A 17,045-nucleotide genomic window follows, 5' to 3' on the forward strand; every position below is an offset into this window, starting at 1 on the left:
CTGAGGCTGTTAGCCTGAAATTGTCTCTGTAGCATTCAGATGCCAGACCAAAGTGATATTTTTGTGACATAGGCCATCACTGTAGTTTGATTATACCTACTGATTTTTGTCCTTTTTCTTCAAAGAAAGCACAAGAGGCCACAATAGAGACCCCTCCTTTAAATCCTTCCATGTGAAATGAATTTGAGGAAGGAAGTGGCTTTGGGAAAGGAATCCTAAATTATCCACTTCCATGCGCCATGATTATAATTCAGATCAGAACCCCACATACTTACTTTCAAGTAAAAAAAAAAAAACAGGACAGCAGCATACTTCATAATTATGATAATGTAAAGTTTAGCTTTCTGGCATAAAAGCTTTTCATATCTTGGTTAGTTATTGTGTCGTAGCCTAATTTATCACAGGATAGTTGTATAACCAAAGCTTGGGGGCTAAGTCACAGTAACCATACCTTTTGTATACTTGAAAAGTGTTATTATAGTCCTCAGTTATCTTTTTCCAAAGATGGAATATACTCAGTTCCTTCAATCTGCTCTCCTTACATTTCCAGTCCTTGTTAATTAATGTCATTACGCTATTCCATTTTCTCTAAACCTTTCTTAAACAGTGGTGACCAGAACTGGACAGAACACATTAGATGGGGTCTGATTATCTCATCTTTGACTACTGTGGATTATCTAACAGCTACCAAGGATTACAGCTACTAAATTCAGCCATTTATGACCTGCTTCAAGTAATAAACAACTCCTAGGGTAGTGAAACTTTCTAGTCAAGCATCTCTCAACATGATGCTGCCCTGGTTGGAAATTATGGCAGGTGAAATCCAACATCCTGGAGAGCACCTAGCTGAAAGAAATGATATGTTAAGCTCTTAAATGGCATTTCCCACGCAAAAAGGTATTAGCTCTTTCTAAACAGAAAAGGGCTATGAAATACTTCGTGTTTAGGATGGGACTATCTTTGAGACCTGATTGATTTGCTAAGTTCATGAGCTGTAATTGTAATTTGTCCTCTGTCTCCAATTTCCTAGGATAATTATTCTCTTCTAGTTCTTGTCTACACCCAGTCCTGATTCTACCACCCAACATACATATATCACAATCCATACTCCCTTTGGCCTGACTAATACCCAGGAACAGTCCCTATTTCAGTTCTTTTTCAGCCTCTTGATTTCAATCTGTCTGCTACTGCAGAAACTCAAAATATTCTTTTCATCGTATCTAGCAGCATGTCTTTTACATCTAACTACTAAAGATGCCATGATGGCTTGTGTGACTCCCAAATGCTAATATGGGGTGCCTGAATCAATAATAGTACACAATGTAAATGACTGTCTCTAGGTAGACAGCAATAATAATTGGCTGTCATAATATAAGGAAAGCTAATCCATGCCACTGAGTTACAGTCACTCATGCAACATACATGTATTTTACTTAATTTTAAGGAAAAATAACAATTTAAATGTTTCAAACAGCTTCTTTTCACAGCAACCTATGACAATGTTTAGCTTCCAGTGCATATATGTGATTGCTCAGTAGTTAGAATGCAGTACAGCAGGCTACTTTTGCTGACTGCCGGCTGCCTGCAATTTTGCAGTTCAAATCTCACCAGCTCAAGATTGATTCAGTCTTCCATCCTTCTGAGGTGGGTAAAATGAGGATCCAGATTGTTGGAGGCAATATGTTGACTCTGTAAAAAACAGCTTAGCGAGGCTGTAAAGCACTGTGAAGTGGTATATAAGTCTAAATGCTATTGCTATTTATTTTGTCTCTCTAGCAGTTTAATTATTTAAATAACTAGAATAACATTCATAGGACAGGGGCTGCATTGTATCCTTTTTTGATTCTTAACACTCACCCATTACTATCTGTGTTCATTTTGTATGTGTGCGTCAGGGTGGGATTCAAAATTTTTCCTACCGGTTTTGTGGGTTTGATTTGGTGGGCGTGGCATGGCTTGATGGGCTGGCAAGGGAAGGATACTGTAAAATCTCCATTTCCTCCCAATCAGCTGGACTCGGGAGGCAGAGAATAGATGGGGGCGGGGCCAGTCAAGAGGTGGTATTTACCGGTTCTCCAAACTACTCAAAATTTCCACTACCAGTTCTCCAGAACTGGTCAGAACCTGCTGAATACCACCTCTATTGTGCATGTATGTGTGTGTTTGTTCTTCTGCCCCCCCCCCCCGAAAAGGTCTGACGCCCTTATTAAATATTGGAACTATCAGCCTATATACTATTCCTATATTGGCTAATTATTTGGGAATTATAGTCCAAGACAAAGTGAGGGTACTTTGTTCATGAAGCAGAGACTACTCCTCTGGTGAACAGAATAAAAACTGACTTTCTGTTGTATTGTCTAAGTCTTTGCAGCAATTAGCACAGCTGTCTAATGAATTTCAACTACTGGTTTCTTTGGTCTTCGTAACTCTAAAATGTTGTTCTCTCATTCTATTGCTTGAGCTGCGGGCTAACATTGCTACACTGCACCAAACACAGATGTGATGCAATCTTTCCCTGCAGGTTTCACTTCTAAGCACCTACGCACATAATCAGAACCGCAAATGGCCCTAAATTTGCTAGACTGTGCATTTCCACCTGTAAGAAGGGAATGGAAAGGAGGATGGGAGAAAACTTTTTGAAGGTACGCTATGTTAAAAAAACAACCTGAACTAGAATCTCAGTTTCAAAAAAAGAAGCTAAAATCCTTTTCTTATCAAACTAAATTGATTTTACAAGAAGTTATTTCATATGGAAAAGCATCCAAGCATGTAAAGTATGCTTGTAAAATTTAATTCCAAAAATCCTTGTTATGAGACAATTTCAATTGCGTTTCAGCTGATGTTATAGAGACAAAATAGGACAACTGGGGAGCAAAACTGACAATAACCCAAGTTTATATTCTTATTATAAGGACCAGATTTGAAATCTGGACTATACTTTTAAAATAAGATTCTAAAAACATCATGAAATCAGAATTTTGTCACAAGATATGCACGTATTTATTAATATTTTTGTCAATTCTATTGCCAAACAAATATTGCAAAAATGTCAAGTGCATTTTTTTCAGTGTTTGAGTCAGCCAGGCCTCTGGTCCCTCTCAAGATTCTATGTCATCTCTGCCAGTATCATGCTTTCTCACTCCTATTTTATTTTAAATTTTTAAAATTACCTCATACCACTTTTTTACATTTTTAGCTCTCTATCCAAAGGGAGAAAGAACACCAAAAATCCCTTAGTGGCCATATTAGTATTTAATATAAATAAAATGTAAGTATTAGAGCTCAGAATTGCAGCAAAAAAATCTTTGATTCTAAAAAGTCACTGATTTTTACCCAAAAAAGAAGGGAGGGAGGGAGGAGGGGAAGGGAGGGGGAGGGAGGGGAGGGAGGAAGGAACGCGGAGGATATGACAAAAGAGTAAGAAATTATGTACAGTTCATAGTACATGGAGGAAAATTAAGTCTACTGTAAACTGCTTTCAGATTTTTTTAAAATGGGAAGCTACATATGCTATAAATAAATGAATAATAAATAAATAAAATTGGCTTCTAAAATATTCACTAATGAAACACTGGTTTTTAAATAATTTAAAAACAAAATCAGACCATTCTGTACACAGAATTGAATAGGTCTATCAGCAATTATTGGCAATGCCATCTAGAAACTTCTATATGTGAAGCCATGATATTTTCCAAGTACTAAATTTGAGGAACCAAAGTAAAAAATGGATAAAGTTTTTATGCCAAAAGTCTTGCTTGTTGTCCCAAAGGTGCTTTTTTCAAGAGGCAACTGGACTTCCTGGTTTTTCTTTAAAGACATTTGCTTCTCATCCAAGAAGCTTCTTCTTAAGCCAAAGAATCTTCTTGGATGTGAAGCAAAATGTATTCAAAGAAAAACCAGGAAGCCCAGTTGCCTCTTGAAAAAAGCATCTTTGGGACAACCATGACCTAGATGACTGAGAATGACCATTGGCTTACCTGAAGGGTAATTCTCTGTGCGCTGCAGGAGAGTCCAAGCATGGGTTAACTTAGTCTGCTTGCCCAAGGACTGAGTTCAATTTTCTTTAGCAACGCCCCCTGCTCCTTATTGAGGCCAGTTTTTCAACATTGGCTGGAAACCAGAGAGATGTGATGAGATGACCTAGGAGACCCTGGGCAGGATTGGACTCTTCCGCGTGCACAGAGAATGACCCTTGAGGTAAGTCAATGGTCATTCTCCTGTGCGCTGCTTGGAGAGTCCACACATGGACATACCCAAGTTAAATGTCACTAGCAATAGCAATAGCAATAGCAGTGGACTTATATACCGCTTCATAGGCCTTTCAGGCCTCTCTAAGCGGTTTACAGAGAGTCAGCATATTGCCCCCAACAATCTGGGTCCTCATTTTACCCACCTCGGAAGGATGGAAGGCTGAGTCAACCCTGAGCCGGTGAGATTTGAACCGCTGACCTGCTGATCTAGCAGTAGCCTGCAGTGCTGCATTTAACCACTGCGCCACCTTGGCTCTTGTCTAGGGCGGGAAGAAGATCTTTCCAGGGTATCGGCAGTGGAGTGAACTCTCTGTAAGACCCTTCTACCAAATGATGCCTCGGGGGAAGCAAATGTGTCCAATTTATAGTTGGGGGACAACCACGTTGTCACCCTGCAGATCTCCTCTATTGTTACCTGCATTGCCCAGGCAGCCATGGTGGCGGTGCTCCTTATGGAGTGAGCGGTGATATGAGACCAATTTAGACTGGTGTTCATATGTCAACGTTATACACACCCTTAGCCATCTGCTGATGGTCGAAGATGTCACCTTCCTCCCTATAGATCCTGGCTGGAACAACACGAAGAGGGCCTTGGACATTACTCGGTAGTAGCTCAGCCAGCCCTGCCCCTGAACCGATTCTATAGGCAGCGCCATAGGTGGCACCATCTTGTTTCTGCATGCACAGAAGCAATTTTTAACTACTGTGCATGTGCACATGCGTGCAAGCACACATCATGCATGCACAAAGTGCATCCCTGAGCGAACCGGCAGTAACAGAAACTGGAACCCACCCCTGATCTTGCTGCATATATTAAAACCCAGAAAAATGTTGTAAATACAAGCATTAGTAAGGGCAGCCAGAATAGTTTTAAATGCTGACTTTCTGTAATTTTAGAGTATCTAAACACCATAGTGAATTAATAAACTGACTAACCAAGTGTGCACAATATGGTGGTACAATGTGCAAGACCTCCAAGTCTTGATCTCCAGATCATGTGAACATCACAAGTTCAACATTAAATATCCCCATTTGTCCTCTGTATATCTTTAAAGTTTCTTTATTATTGAGTACATATTTTATTTATCTAGTTACGTTGCTTAACAGATAACTCTGATTTTTGTGCATCAAGACAGCCTCATTTTTATCACTTTATATATACTTTCCAACAAATGGAATAAGAACATTTTCCATGAAACAAAACATAAAAAAACTAAAAGTGGGAAAAACTGTTCCTTAATACAAAAACTGTCAAATACTAATGAGACTTAGGAAGGAAAACAGTGAATTTCAGGTCATTCATTAGAATTAAAGAAGGAATGGTTCATATTGTCAAAAAAAACAAAAAACAAAAAACAACCATGATACTACTAAACCAAGGGGTTTTTGAAAGAAACCCCAGTGGTGGAAATAAAAGGGAAAGGTAGTCATAGGAAAAACACCACTTCAAACCAAGTGCACCTACATGGTCACTTGATTCTGCCAAGATGCAGTTGTGAAAGGAGCAGGTTAAAAAAGCGTGAACATTCAAATGTGTTTTCAGGTGCTCATTGAAATATATTGCCCATGAACTAATGCACTACACATTTTTGTTCTGCCTCCCAGAAAAAGAAAGGTAGAAATGTTTCAGCCAAACCCAATAAACCCAAAGCTTAACTTCATCTGGTTACGACAGAGCTCGGAAACGTGGCTGGGAGGGTGGAATGGCAATGGAAGCAACATTCATACATCACTCTGAGGAAAAAAAAGTCTAAGGACATGGCATGAGTTTGAAAAAAGTAACTATGGTACATTCCCTTTGAGAACAATTCTTAAGCTATTTCTGTTTTTTCCGCTTCCAACCTAAAGACTCAGTTATCTCTGAACAACTTGCTCTTCTCATGAATTGACAGATTTATTTTCAAGAAATAAGGAAAACGTATCTACTTTTCCTTTACTGTTAATCTACACACAAAGAAATAACAAACAGAGCTTGTCTATCTGAAATGCAATGGCTGCAGTCCTCAGAATTCAATTAAGCTCAAATAATTAATGCTTCTGCCATATTCAATTACTTTTACACGTTTGAGGCACTGATGTTTTCCCCCTTTATTCTTTTAATCTTTATTTCTCTTCTCTTATTTATTTATTTTTTTTCTAAATTTGTTTTAAAGTGCTGGTTGAGCAGAAAAAAATATATAAATATGAACACAATTTGCAGTTCAAATGTTATAGTCTCCTTTTAGCTGACATAGCATGTCAATTGTTATATGCCTTTGATTAAAATAACATTTTAAATGCTTTGAACAAATATATCTCCTCCATTCTTCTATTATTTTACATATTTCTTAGTAGAATAAAGAAGTTTTCATTCTTCCTGTCGTAGCACAAAAAAGCCTAAGAATATCTTTTGTCATAGAGAAAGTGAAAATATTATAGGCTGCTGATTACACCCCCCCCCCAAAAAAAAGAGGAGGTAGGAAAGTGGGGAGGGGGTACAGAGAGAGAGTGCACTGCCTTAGAGATTAAGTTTCCCTTTTATGAAATCGTATTTAGTCTCTTTCTTTTTTTAACAAATCTAACAACAATGCTCTACAGACTCTCACTGGGAAATACCTTTAGTGTTAAATACAGATTCTGATTTTCTTGGCTAATGCAGAAAGCCTTTCTATTGAAAAATAAATAAGGGGTTTGGTATATCCCACTAAAGCCTTTTCAGTGAATGACTTTTGTAGGGTTTTTTTTTCATGGCTATCCTCGATGGCTGTAATATGAAGCTTTTATCCTACTATTGAAAACTATCCTGTGCTGTTTAAAAAAAGAAAAGAAGAGAGAAAGAGAAAAAGGGGAGAAGGTGAGCAAAAATATTTAACTAATATAACAGAACAATACTGAACTTGAGCTTTGACCCTAATTTTAATGCCATCTTTTACCAAAAGAATTTGAATCCTGGATAGAGAAAAATCAAATGAACCACATATTTATTTATTTTTTCAGATTCAAATCTTCCAATCATTGTCAGATTAATCTTTGCTTTAGCTTGGGGGGAAAATCAAGACCTCCAGTTCTGTTCTTTTTTTTAATGGTGTGCTTAATATCATTCTTACTCATTCTCCCTATACTTGAAGAGTTATGGGGTTTTTTTAAACAAATTGCAGACTTGCCATGCTGAAAGTTCAAATATGCTGAAGGAAACCAAAATAAAAGGCAACTTCATAAAACTAGAGCTTTTATAGCTGGAGAATGTGAATACCAAAATATAATTGCTAGCCAAAGGCCTGAAGAATATGGAAGAAGAATTGCTGTGATTCATATAGATGTATATTGCAAGGATCAATGCAGATGAAGTCTGCGTGTGGGCACATGTACCACACAGACCTCGTGGCCTCCAAGGACAACCATCTTATTTTTTTTTTCCCATGGAAATGAATGTCAAGTCTTCATGTTTATACAAGAAAGCAAAGGATTACCCAGGAGAGTCAGTATGTATGGTAGTTAAGCAGCTGGACTGGGACCAAGGAGATTCAAATTCAAATCCATACTTAGCCAAGGAGCTCACTGGATAACTGTATACCTGTCAAGTTTGTTATTGAAAGGATAAAAGGAGGGGTAATCGCCATTTACACAGACTTGAACCCCTACAGGAAAGGAATAACATAAATGCAATACAAAAATAAATAAGGGAAATCATTGAAACAAAGTTTAAATTTGGTTTTCATGTTCTCCTGCGTTAAGAGCCAAACCAGCTCATATCTCTTCCTCTGAGTTTTCCTTCTTATACAATGTGAAAAGGGTTAAGCTATAATTTATATTAAGCATATCTTTGTATCATGCTTCTTAAAATAATACAATTGGCTGTTTCTGGGCGGAATCATTAACAGTGAGAAAAAGGAGAAATATAACTATTTGCTTCCATACTACTTCTGATGAGACTCACTCTCTCAAAACTAATATTGGTATTGGAAGAATTACTTTTCACATTATGAAAGATAAACACTTAACTGTTTCCTATTTCTAAGGTTCTGCCAATAGGATTACTACGGTAGCCTGTGTCTGTTACTTCTTAAGAGCTATGCACAGTAAACATAAATAAAGTATGCATTTACTGTCATTTAATGGCCCAATAGTATTTTTTGGGGATGAGGCTGTGAATATGTATCTGGACTTGGACAGTGAAGATGGTTAGACCTGATAAGTAGGTTGGATAGAGATCTTTAGAGAATTTTAGATCTATCCTGGGAAGACAAGACAATCTCAAACTATATGTAAATTGTTGCCAAGCAAATCCCATGGATATGTTCTTTAAGGCACCAGGAGAAGCAAGTTTCAGCTCAAAGAGAACTTTTCTTTATGTCATTTTGATAGATAAACTACAAAGGGATTACGCTGCATATTCAACAGGGATCTCTTATTCTAAAAGGCTGGGATATGGTCCAAAACTAAGCTCAGCATGTAGGGGGGGAAATAACCTTTAAAGGTGCAAAGTGTAAATGTGCAGATATAAATAACTTACACAATTTGAAAGTGAATTCCATAGCTGCCCTGTGATTTGTGAAGTCTAGAAGTCAAGGACAAGTTTATGCAACTCTTTTACCAATCATGTTACACAGATTATGCCTATGGAAAGGGGTTTGGGGAGGGGGGTGCCTTTGAGTCAGTCTTGATTCTTGGTGATTATATGAACAAGTCTCTGCAGTTTTCTTGGCAATATTTTCAGAAGGGGCTTGTCATTTTCTCCTTATTGAGAAATGAATAGCCCCAAATCACCCAGTTACCCATATTCAAGGCAAGAGTAAAACTCATTATCACTCCACTTCTAGTCTAATGACTTGGTGTAGCTATTAAACATATTGTGCTGTTAACTGGAAGATTATGAGTTCAAGTCCTGACTTAGGCATGAAACCAATTAAGAGACTTCATAGTCTCTTTCTTGGTCCTAGGAAGAAGGTAACAGCAAACTACACTCAGAAATGTTGGCCAAGCAAACTGCATGGACTTTTCATGTAATTTCCAGGACTCAAGCCCGACTCAAAGTGACAATTTTACACCTAAAAGTAGAGCTATATTAGGTTACCTTACACTGAAGTTGTCATATCTTCCAACTTTAATATAGCAGATTCAGTGTCTTATGCTTTGGCATTAGGAAGCCTAACTTAAAACTCAATACGGATAGTCCTTGATTTATAACAATTCATTTAGTGACCATTCAGTGGCACTGAAAAAAATGACTTATTTTTCACACTTGTTTTTCACACTTATTGTCTCCATGGTCGCATGATGAAAATTCAGACACTTGGCAACTGGCATGTATTTATGACGGTTTGCAGTTTCCTGGGGTCATGTGATCACCTCTTGTTGACTTTCTGACAAGCAAAGCCAATGGGGAAGCCAGATCCACTTAACAACCGTGTTACTAACTTAACAATGACAATGATTCATTTAACAACTGTGGCAAGAAAGGTCGTAAAAGGGGAAAACTCACTTAATAACTGTTTTGCTAAGCAATGGAAATTTAGGGGTCAATTGTGATCATAAATCAAGGATTACATGTATAAGTGAAAAGGTGGAATATGTCTTTTATAACTTACAAATATAGGAATCTTTTTATATGAAGTCAGATCATTGATGCCTCTAGCTAGTAGCAGTGTTGGGTAGCAACAATTATCCATGGTTTCAGACAAGAGTCTTTTCTAGTACTACCTCAAAACCCCAGGGAAATCCTCCTTCGAGGCCTAAAAAATTATCCAGAGAAAGCATGCTAAAGCCAAAGCAATGGAAAAATGGAAGACATTTCTAAAAACAAAATAAATCTAACACAAAAACCATTGTCTTTCTGCCAATCAGTCCAGGGTTTCCAGAAGTTCCTGAGCTATAGCTCTTATGTCTATAACCCTCAGCATCTCTAAGTTGACTGGCAAGTCGTGAAGGTTTCTATCCTGCTAGAGACAATTCATTCAGCTGTAGCCTGTTCTAATTGTTAAAATAAGATTCAATTGATTTCAGCTTGACTAGTGGCCAAGTATGTTTATGATAACTATCCAGGGCTTAAAAGAGGGGAAAAAAACAAGTCAATTTCTCTCAGCAAGCCAGCCTGTTTCTGTAATGCCTCTTTAATAATATGGTAATCTGCTGAGTAAGTGCAGGCTACCCATTCCCTAAACACAGTCTCAGGAAGGCCTTTACATGCCCATGCTTACAAGAACATCCCAAACACTGTGTTTGTGTGACCTCAGACAAGTTCACATTCATTTTATTCTTAACTAGCAAAAAATAATTTCAGAAACAAAGCGTGCATAATTATTTATACAACCCCTTTTTTTTCTTAGAAACGGTTGCGACATCTAAACATCAGAAGCCACAGGCCTGTTCAAAGGCTATGAAGCCAATAAGATCAGTTCTAGGTAAGCCAGACACATCAAACTTCCTCGTTTAGTTTTGTACTGCTGTATCTGCAACGCAAAACTAAGAATGCGGTAGAGAACAGCAGATTTGTGTGGGTAAAAACTACAGAATCTTCACTTTAAAATGACAAGACCATCCCACCGGAACAACAGCCTAACTAAAGCAACATGTGAACAACATGAGAGACATTTTATCATGCATGGTAGATGTGCAAAAAAGCAAAAAAAAATGGATACAAATAAATACACAAATTCAGAAAGAGTATTAAGGACAAATTTACAATAGAAACTGAAGACTTTTCTCTTTTTTTCTTTTTGAGATTAAAGGAGAGACAACGAGAAAAAGTCATGGAACTTTCTTTTATATATGAGAACTGCAATAAGATTACTATACGGTCAAAGAGTGGAAAAATTTGACACTCTCCACTTCACTACAATAGGTAAAGGTGATGTAACTTGCAGAGATGGCTAAATTGACTTCCTGATTACAGCAAAGACACTATATGCACTTAAGGCTGACTGGAAACCCTTATAGACATTTTGCATGAAACAGAATGTACTTATGAATTGTGATTTTAATGATTAGAAAAAATGAATAATAGAAAACAATGAGTTTTTTTATTTATACAGTAAGAGGTAATTTTGCAATCATATTTCTGCAAAGGAAATCAGAAACCTTCATTTTTATCTTTATTTTTTTCTTTCTACATTTGTCTTTTTCTTTCTTTCTTTTTTTCCCTTTGTTTTCTTTATTCTAGATTAGTTTGTGTTAATGTTTATGTTGTCTTTAAAACTTTTAATATATATGTGTGGGTGTGCACACACACACACTCACACACATATGAACAACAGACTAACTATGGAGAAAGGGTTATGCAAATTAAGCTAGTTTTATATTTGTAGCTCCTAACTATCCCTTTCTTCAGAAATATATTGTATTCCATTGAACAACTGCCCTGTTCTCTCGCTGTTCTGGAAAGCATACACTAAATGCATATGTATTAAACTACTTTAAAATTCAACAAAGTCTGTCTTCTTATGTAGTCCTGATATTCTTCTGCCTGGACAATGTGTTCTGATAGTAACTAAAGAAATAGCTAAGCAGTATTAAGCTATGGGGAGGCTGCCTTCTGTAAAATTTCAAACAGTGCCTGAGCAATCTGATATGAGGTATGGCCGCTCAACATCTTTTCTGCTGTCAACAAGCCTCTTGTAAACCTTAACTCACACAAATCAGTGGCAATTTCCACCATGTTGAGGTAGGAAATGCAAAAGCTCTGCCATATTTCCTAAAGTAAGCTCAACATGGTTATTAAAAAAAAAACCCTCCCCAACCCATGAAATCCAAAGGAGAAAAAAAAGACCCTCCCCACATATGTGATGTCTCCACCCATGATTATGCTCCGTTGCTTTTCACTGCAATTCTTTCTACCCTTTGAAAATATTATGTATACACTTTGATTACAATACTTTCAAAGTTAAAGATTAGACAACTAACATCATGATGACACGATTCTCATTTGAAAAATATGCAAGTTCAAATAAGTGTTCTAAAAAAATTAATTTCTAGGATCTTTTTGACTTTTGGGATGGGGGGGGTCTGCAAAAGTACTACTGAAAGTACTTAGGCCTTGTGTCCATGCCAACCCACAGAGCTGAGAATTGTCAGTAAAAAGTCGTAATGAATTATTGAATGCAAGTAAAAATGAGCTAAGGTGATGACTTAAGGGACAGTATCTGACTTCTCAGGCTGGAGAATCATAACAACCTGTTATATGGAACAGCTGACACAACACAAAACTAAAAGTTATCACTCAAAACAAGCAGATCTTCAGAGGGCATTCCACAATCCAAGGATCCTTTTACAAACTGGGATCAACTGGATTCTGAGGTTTAGAATCAAGAGGATCCTCAGTTATGTCCTTATGCACTACCCACAGGCCATTTTACATTTTTCATTCTGTCAAGAAGCCTTTCTCCTCATTTTTAGAGAAAAGGGGTGGGACAAAGAAAGGCCACCTCTGCAGATGAATGAACGTAAACATGCTGTACCTGCAATGTTCTCCTGCTTGGGGCAAATTCCTTTTGTAGGTGTGAGAACACGGTCTTCTTCATCGGGTGTGACTTGGATCCCGATTTCCACTGGCTCTGACACTTTCCTGAGCTCGGAGCGTGATGGAGGGGGAGGACTGCTCTTATCCACGTTCTTTTCGTAGCAGGCACCACCAGCGCCATGGCACTGCTTCTTCTTGTGCTCTATAAAAACCAAGATGTCTCCCAGGGGAAAGTTCATCTGACACTGTCCACAGGTTAATAGGTCAGGGTCTGTTCCACCCAACGCAATGCTGAGCCCAACCGGGTCTCCTAGTGCTAGGCTCTCATCCTCATGGGTGATGATGGCAGTGTCCACGTGGTCAGCCTCTGCTTCGTTTGGAAACCCAAAAAAGGTGAGGGTCAGGGAGAAAAAGAAAAAAAGAAGGAAAAACAATTGAGAGCAATTGGTTTAAATATTCATATAGTTGTAATTTTTTTATCTATTTCCCACCCCGCTTGTCTCCACAAGTGATCTGAGTACATTTGCAATCAAGTCTGACTGCAAAACAAAATAATAAGCATATCTAATTAGGCTTTTCTGAATCAACCATCAATCTCCACAGCAATGGATTAATAACAGGGGAGAGTAGAGACCTGTTAAGTCACTTCCAGAACCAAAACTGGTAGGATTCATTGGACAGAGCCAGAGATATACATCAAGTTATATTAGAATCCATGATTCAGTTAAGTACTGTAATCAAGCGTCTTTTTTCTTTATAAAGCAAGAAACAATACTGAACTATTTGACTATGGAAGCCCACCATTAAAAACAATTGACATTGAAAATATTTTATATTATTATTTTTTCTGATATTTTTCAAACAATTTATTGATCATATAGTGTTGTTTTGTCAAAAACATTGTAAGATTAAGCTTGTTGTACTATGACGTTCTTGGAATGTTACTGTATTTCTAGCTTTTTATGGCCCAGTCACTGACTCACCCTCCAAAATATTTTTTTAATTAGGTCCATTCCATGGCCACTATTCCAAGGACTCTTGGAAGCAATGATATGCAATACATTGGACTTACAAATATAGTGAAGAGGCTGATTAACCTAACAAGGTAGCACTAGCCATGTCAAATAACCATGAAAAACTTTGGCGACAAGTAGGCACCTGTTCAAATGAATTTGAATGGAAACGGTGCTCAATGCGTCACAGTGAAATTAATTATCTCGCAGGATTTATTAAAAATATAGGGATAAATCATGCTTACACAAAGCAGGTTTTGGCACCACATACATCTTATATAAGTGAGTTTGATCTGACTGCTCTTTTTACTGCATCACCTTTTCAGGATGACCAGGGAGGAGGAGCTGTTTGCCTCTGATTCCTGGCATCGTAAGCCTGTCTTCCCAAGATGAAAGCCATTCCAGGGACAGGATTTTTCAATCACTATTGTACCGAGAAAGTGACATCAATGATGCCAGAAGGAGATTTATACAAATTTGCCAAAACCAGTTTAGAGAACAAGTTCTGTGGTTCCAGATGTCTGCAATCTCTTGGAAGGCAGCACAAGACAGTTACAGGTTCTTGGGCTTGTCTTGAGCAGGAAGACTGTCTCTTTCAACCCTACCCACAAAACAAGCCTGAGGTCTACAAGCAGCATAAAGTGACACGTCCATCTGCCTTAAGAGAGAAGGCAGGGAACTGATCCCACACCCAAAACACACTGATCAGGCTTTGTTCTGTCCCCTACATTACTCAAATGCTCGGCTGGGGGAAACGGTACCCCAACTTGCCAGGCCACACAATCACCTTAATGCGACATGGCTCATGATAAGAATGAAGATGTACCCAATCCCACACCTGCAATCTCTGATTTTTATGCCCCCCCCCTTGAGAATGCACACTGGGCTCATAGACTGGTTTGTGGATGGATCATGGGTTTGTCCAGAATGAATGGTTCCCTAGAGTCAGTCTCTCAAATGCCACCCATGAAAACAGTCTTCACAATTAGGTTTTTAATTTTCCTCCAGAAAACCTTCACAGCTAAATCATGCTTCCAACTGAGTAGGTTCAGTAGGCTGCTTGAATCTTTTCAAGCAGTTTTTTTTTATTTTAAGGCCCTATTTTGTAATGTCACAAACCCTATTTTCTTCCCTTTCAATTTCTTTACTAAATTGTTGTACCTTCAGATATGAGCAACGTTTAAGGCTTTTTATTTTTATTTCAATTAACCAATATGCAACATTGAGGTTCCAGCATAAATATCTCAATAAGGAGTTATATAGAGAAACCCTTTATAAAGAACCAAAAGACAAATTGATGAAAAATAGTTTTTAAAAAAATCTCAATTCAAATTTATGTTTAGATTATAATACTATCCACTTATTAGCTGAAAGAAAATGAAATTTGCGCAGAACATATCTCAATTTCAGTCCATAAATATTATCTTCAAATGCTGAAACTTAAATGGGAAAGATTTCCCAATTCAATTCACACTATGGTCCACACTGACCAAATTTTATTTATATTAAATAGTCTTCAGAATGCTCAACATTTTGATAGTTATTTTTTAATTGTTATTAACTATTGAATACCAACACTATTATGTGTAATATCCTACCTATTATTACTTAATATAACTAGAATTTTGGGACAATCTTGTGTTTGCAGGATAATAATGTACTTAATATAGCTAATTCACAATATTAGTAGGGTGCAATAAACTTTTGTTGTGTTTTTATTTCCAAGGCAGGCTAACTGCAAAACCACACGAAATATGGACCTCGATCAGGCACAGTTCCCAATGGCTGGCAGGGTTTTGCTCTAAACAAGAATTGTATCATTTGGCCTGATCAATGCACAGTGAATTAACGACATGTAAATAAAAGAGATGCGCCATTGAAGTTTTATCAGAGAAGGGAATAGTGAAACTCCGCAGGGGAAAAAAAATGAACACATGGAAACACTGGCATTGGTGATTTGTTTCCAAATTTCCTGGAGATCTAAAAGCAGCAGGACAATGTAAAACATTTGTCATACTTCTGAATTGCAATCCCTGAACTGAATGGGAAATTTGCCTAGGCAGTTTTTAAAACTGCTATTTATTTTTATTTGGATTTTTTCGTTTGTTTTCTAATAATAAAGGGAAACTATCTAACCAGGAGGCTTAATCCCCAGTTTTAATTAGATCAAAGGCATCTAACTCTTCTGTTTCTGAAAAAATATTGCTATTAGTACATGAATGTAATCAAATGCAGTTTTGCCATTTATACATAGGAGGTATGTATATAAGAAAAATAACTGAATGCATCAGAACTTGGGCTTTGTTGGATTCATAGTACTTCAGATTAAGCCCACGCTAACTACCTTCTCTTTACAATTAATGGAGGTGGATGAACAAGAAGTCAGCCTAAGGAATAGGAGAATGCATGCATGAAAGCTTCTGAGTTTCCTGTACTTACTTGTAGCCAAATTAATCCACTAGGTAACTCAAACACTAGGCATAATGCATGGTGTGTGAAACCCATTAATTACTTTCCCTCCATCCTTTCCTCAAAGTTTACTTTAAAAGCGGCTGGTAGACAATGCAACGTAATTAATTTACCATTTATTTTATGAAAGGACTCTTTTGCCATCATGAAATATAATCATAACCCTAGTGCTGAGCGGGAAGTGAGTGGATTTCTGTGCGAACAGTTTTGTCACAATGCAAAAGGTAATTATTTAGTGCTTCTGTTCCCTTTAATGATCTAACATTGAGCAATACTGTTTATATTGAAGAGAGCTTGCACCTTTAATTACCAATTACATATACATAATTTTAGAGCCAAAAGGGAAAGGAAAAACCGAGGGCTGTGAAAAGGACTCCTTTAGACAACATATGCATCCTTTCTCAAAAGAATTCCTATTAGGTGGGAGCAGAGTGTCAAATATTAAAACACGCACACACAAAGGAAGATAAGGTAAAAGGATCGAACAGCCAGAAATGAACCTAGGCACAAATAAGGAGCATAATGAATAGAAGTCGGAAAATAGATAAAATTCAAAAAAAACGTGTCTTGGCATTTCTTTTACACCCTGCTTGCTAAAGTGAGATATGTGGCTAAAATTACAATAGGCTAACTATGTACGTGTTTTAATATGGAATGGGAGAGGAGTTTTCAAGCTTCTTAACTTTATGATGTAGGATATACTGCTTATTCAAAAAAAAATTAAAAAGGGAAGCAAACAAGAGGGGAGGAAGGAGTAGAAAAATTCAAAGTAACCAGCCTTCCAGACCTCATATTGGTTGAAATTTCAAAATCTCCTTCCACTGCCAGTAGCTGATTTTTTTATATAAAAAAGAAGTCTATTATTAAGAATTAAAATAG

General features: G+C 37.3%; 1 protein-coding gene across 1 annotated transcript in view; it reads right to left on the reverse strand.

Annotated features, from left to right (window-relative positions):
- BCL11B (BAF chromatin remodeling complex subunit BCL11B) overlaps nt 1–17,045 on the reverse strand; it is a 152,034-nt gene that overhangs the window by 121,564 nt on the left and 13,425 nt on the right. The window contains exon 2 of the mRNA XM_032222652.1: nt 12,683–13,051. Coding sequence (XP_032078543.1) covers nt 12,683–13,051 — 369 coding nt within the window. The remainder of the gene's footprint in view (nt 1–12,682; nt 13,052–17,045) is intronic.

The sequence above is a fragment of the Thamnophis elegans genome, chromosome 1 (assembly GCF_009769535.1).
Source record: "Thamnophis elegans isolate rThaEle1 chromosome 1, rThaEle1.pri, whole genome shotgun sequence".
In the NCBI taxonomy this organism is placed as follows: Eukaryota; Metazoa; Chordata; class Lepidosauria; order Squamata; family Colubridae; genus Thamnophis; species Thamnophis elegans.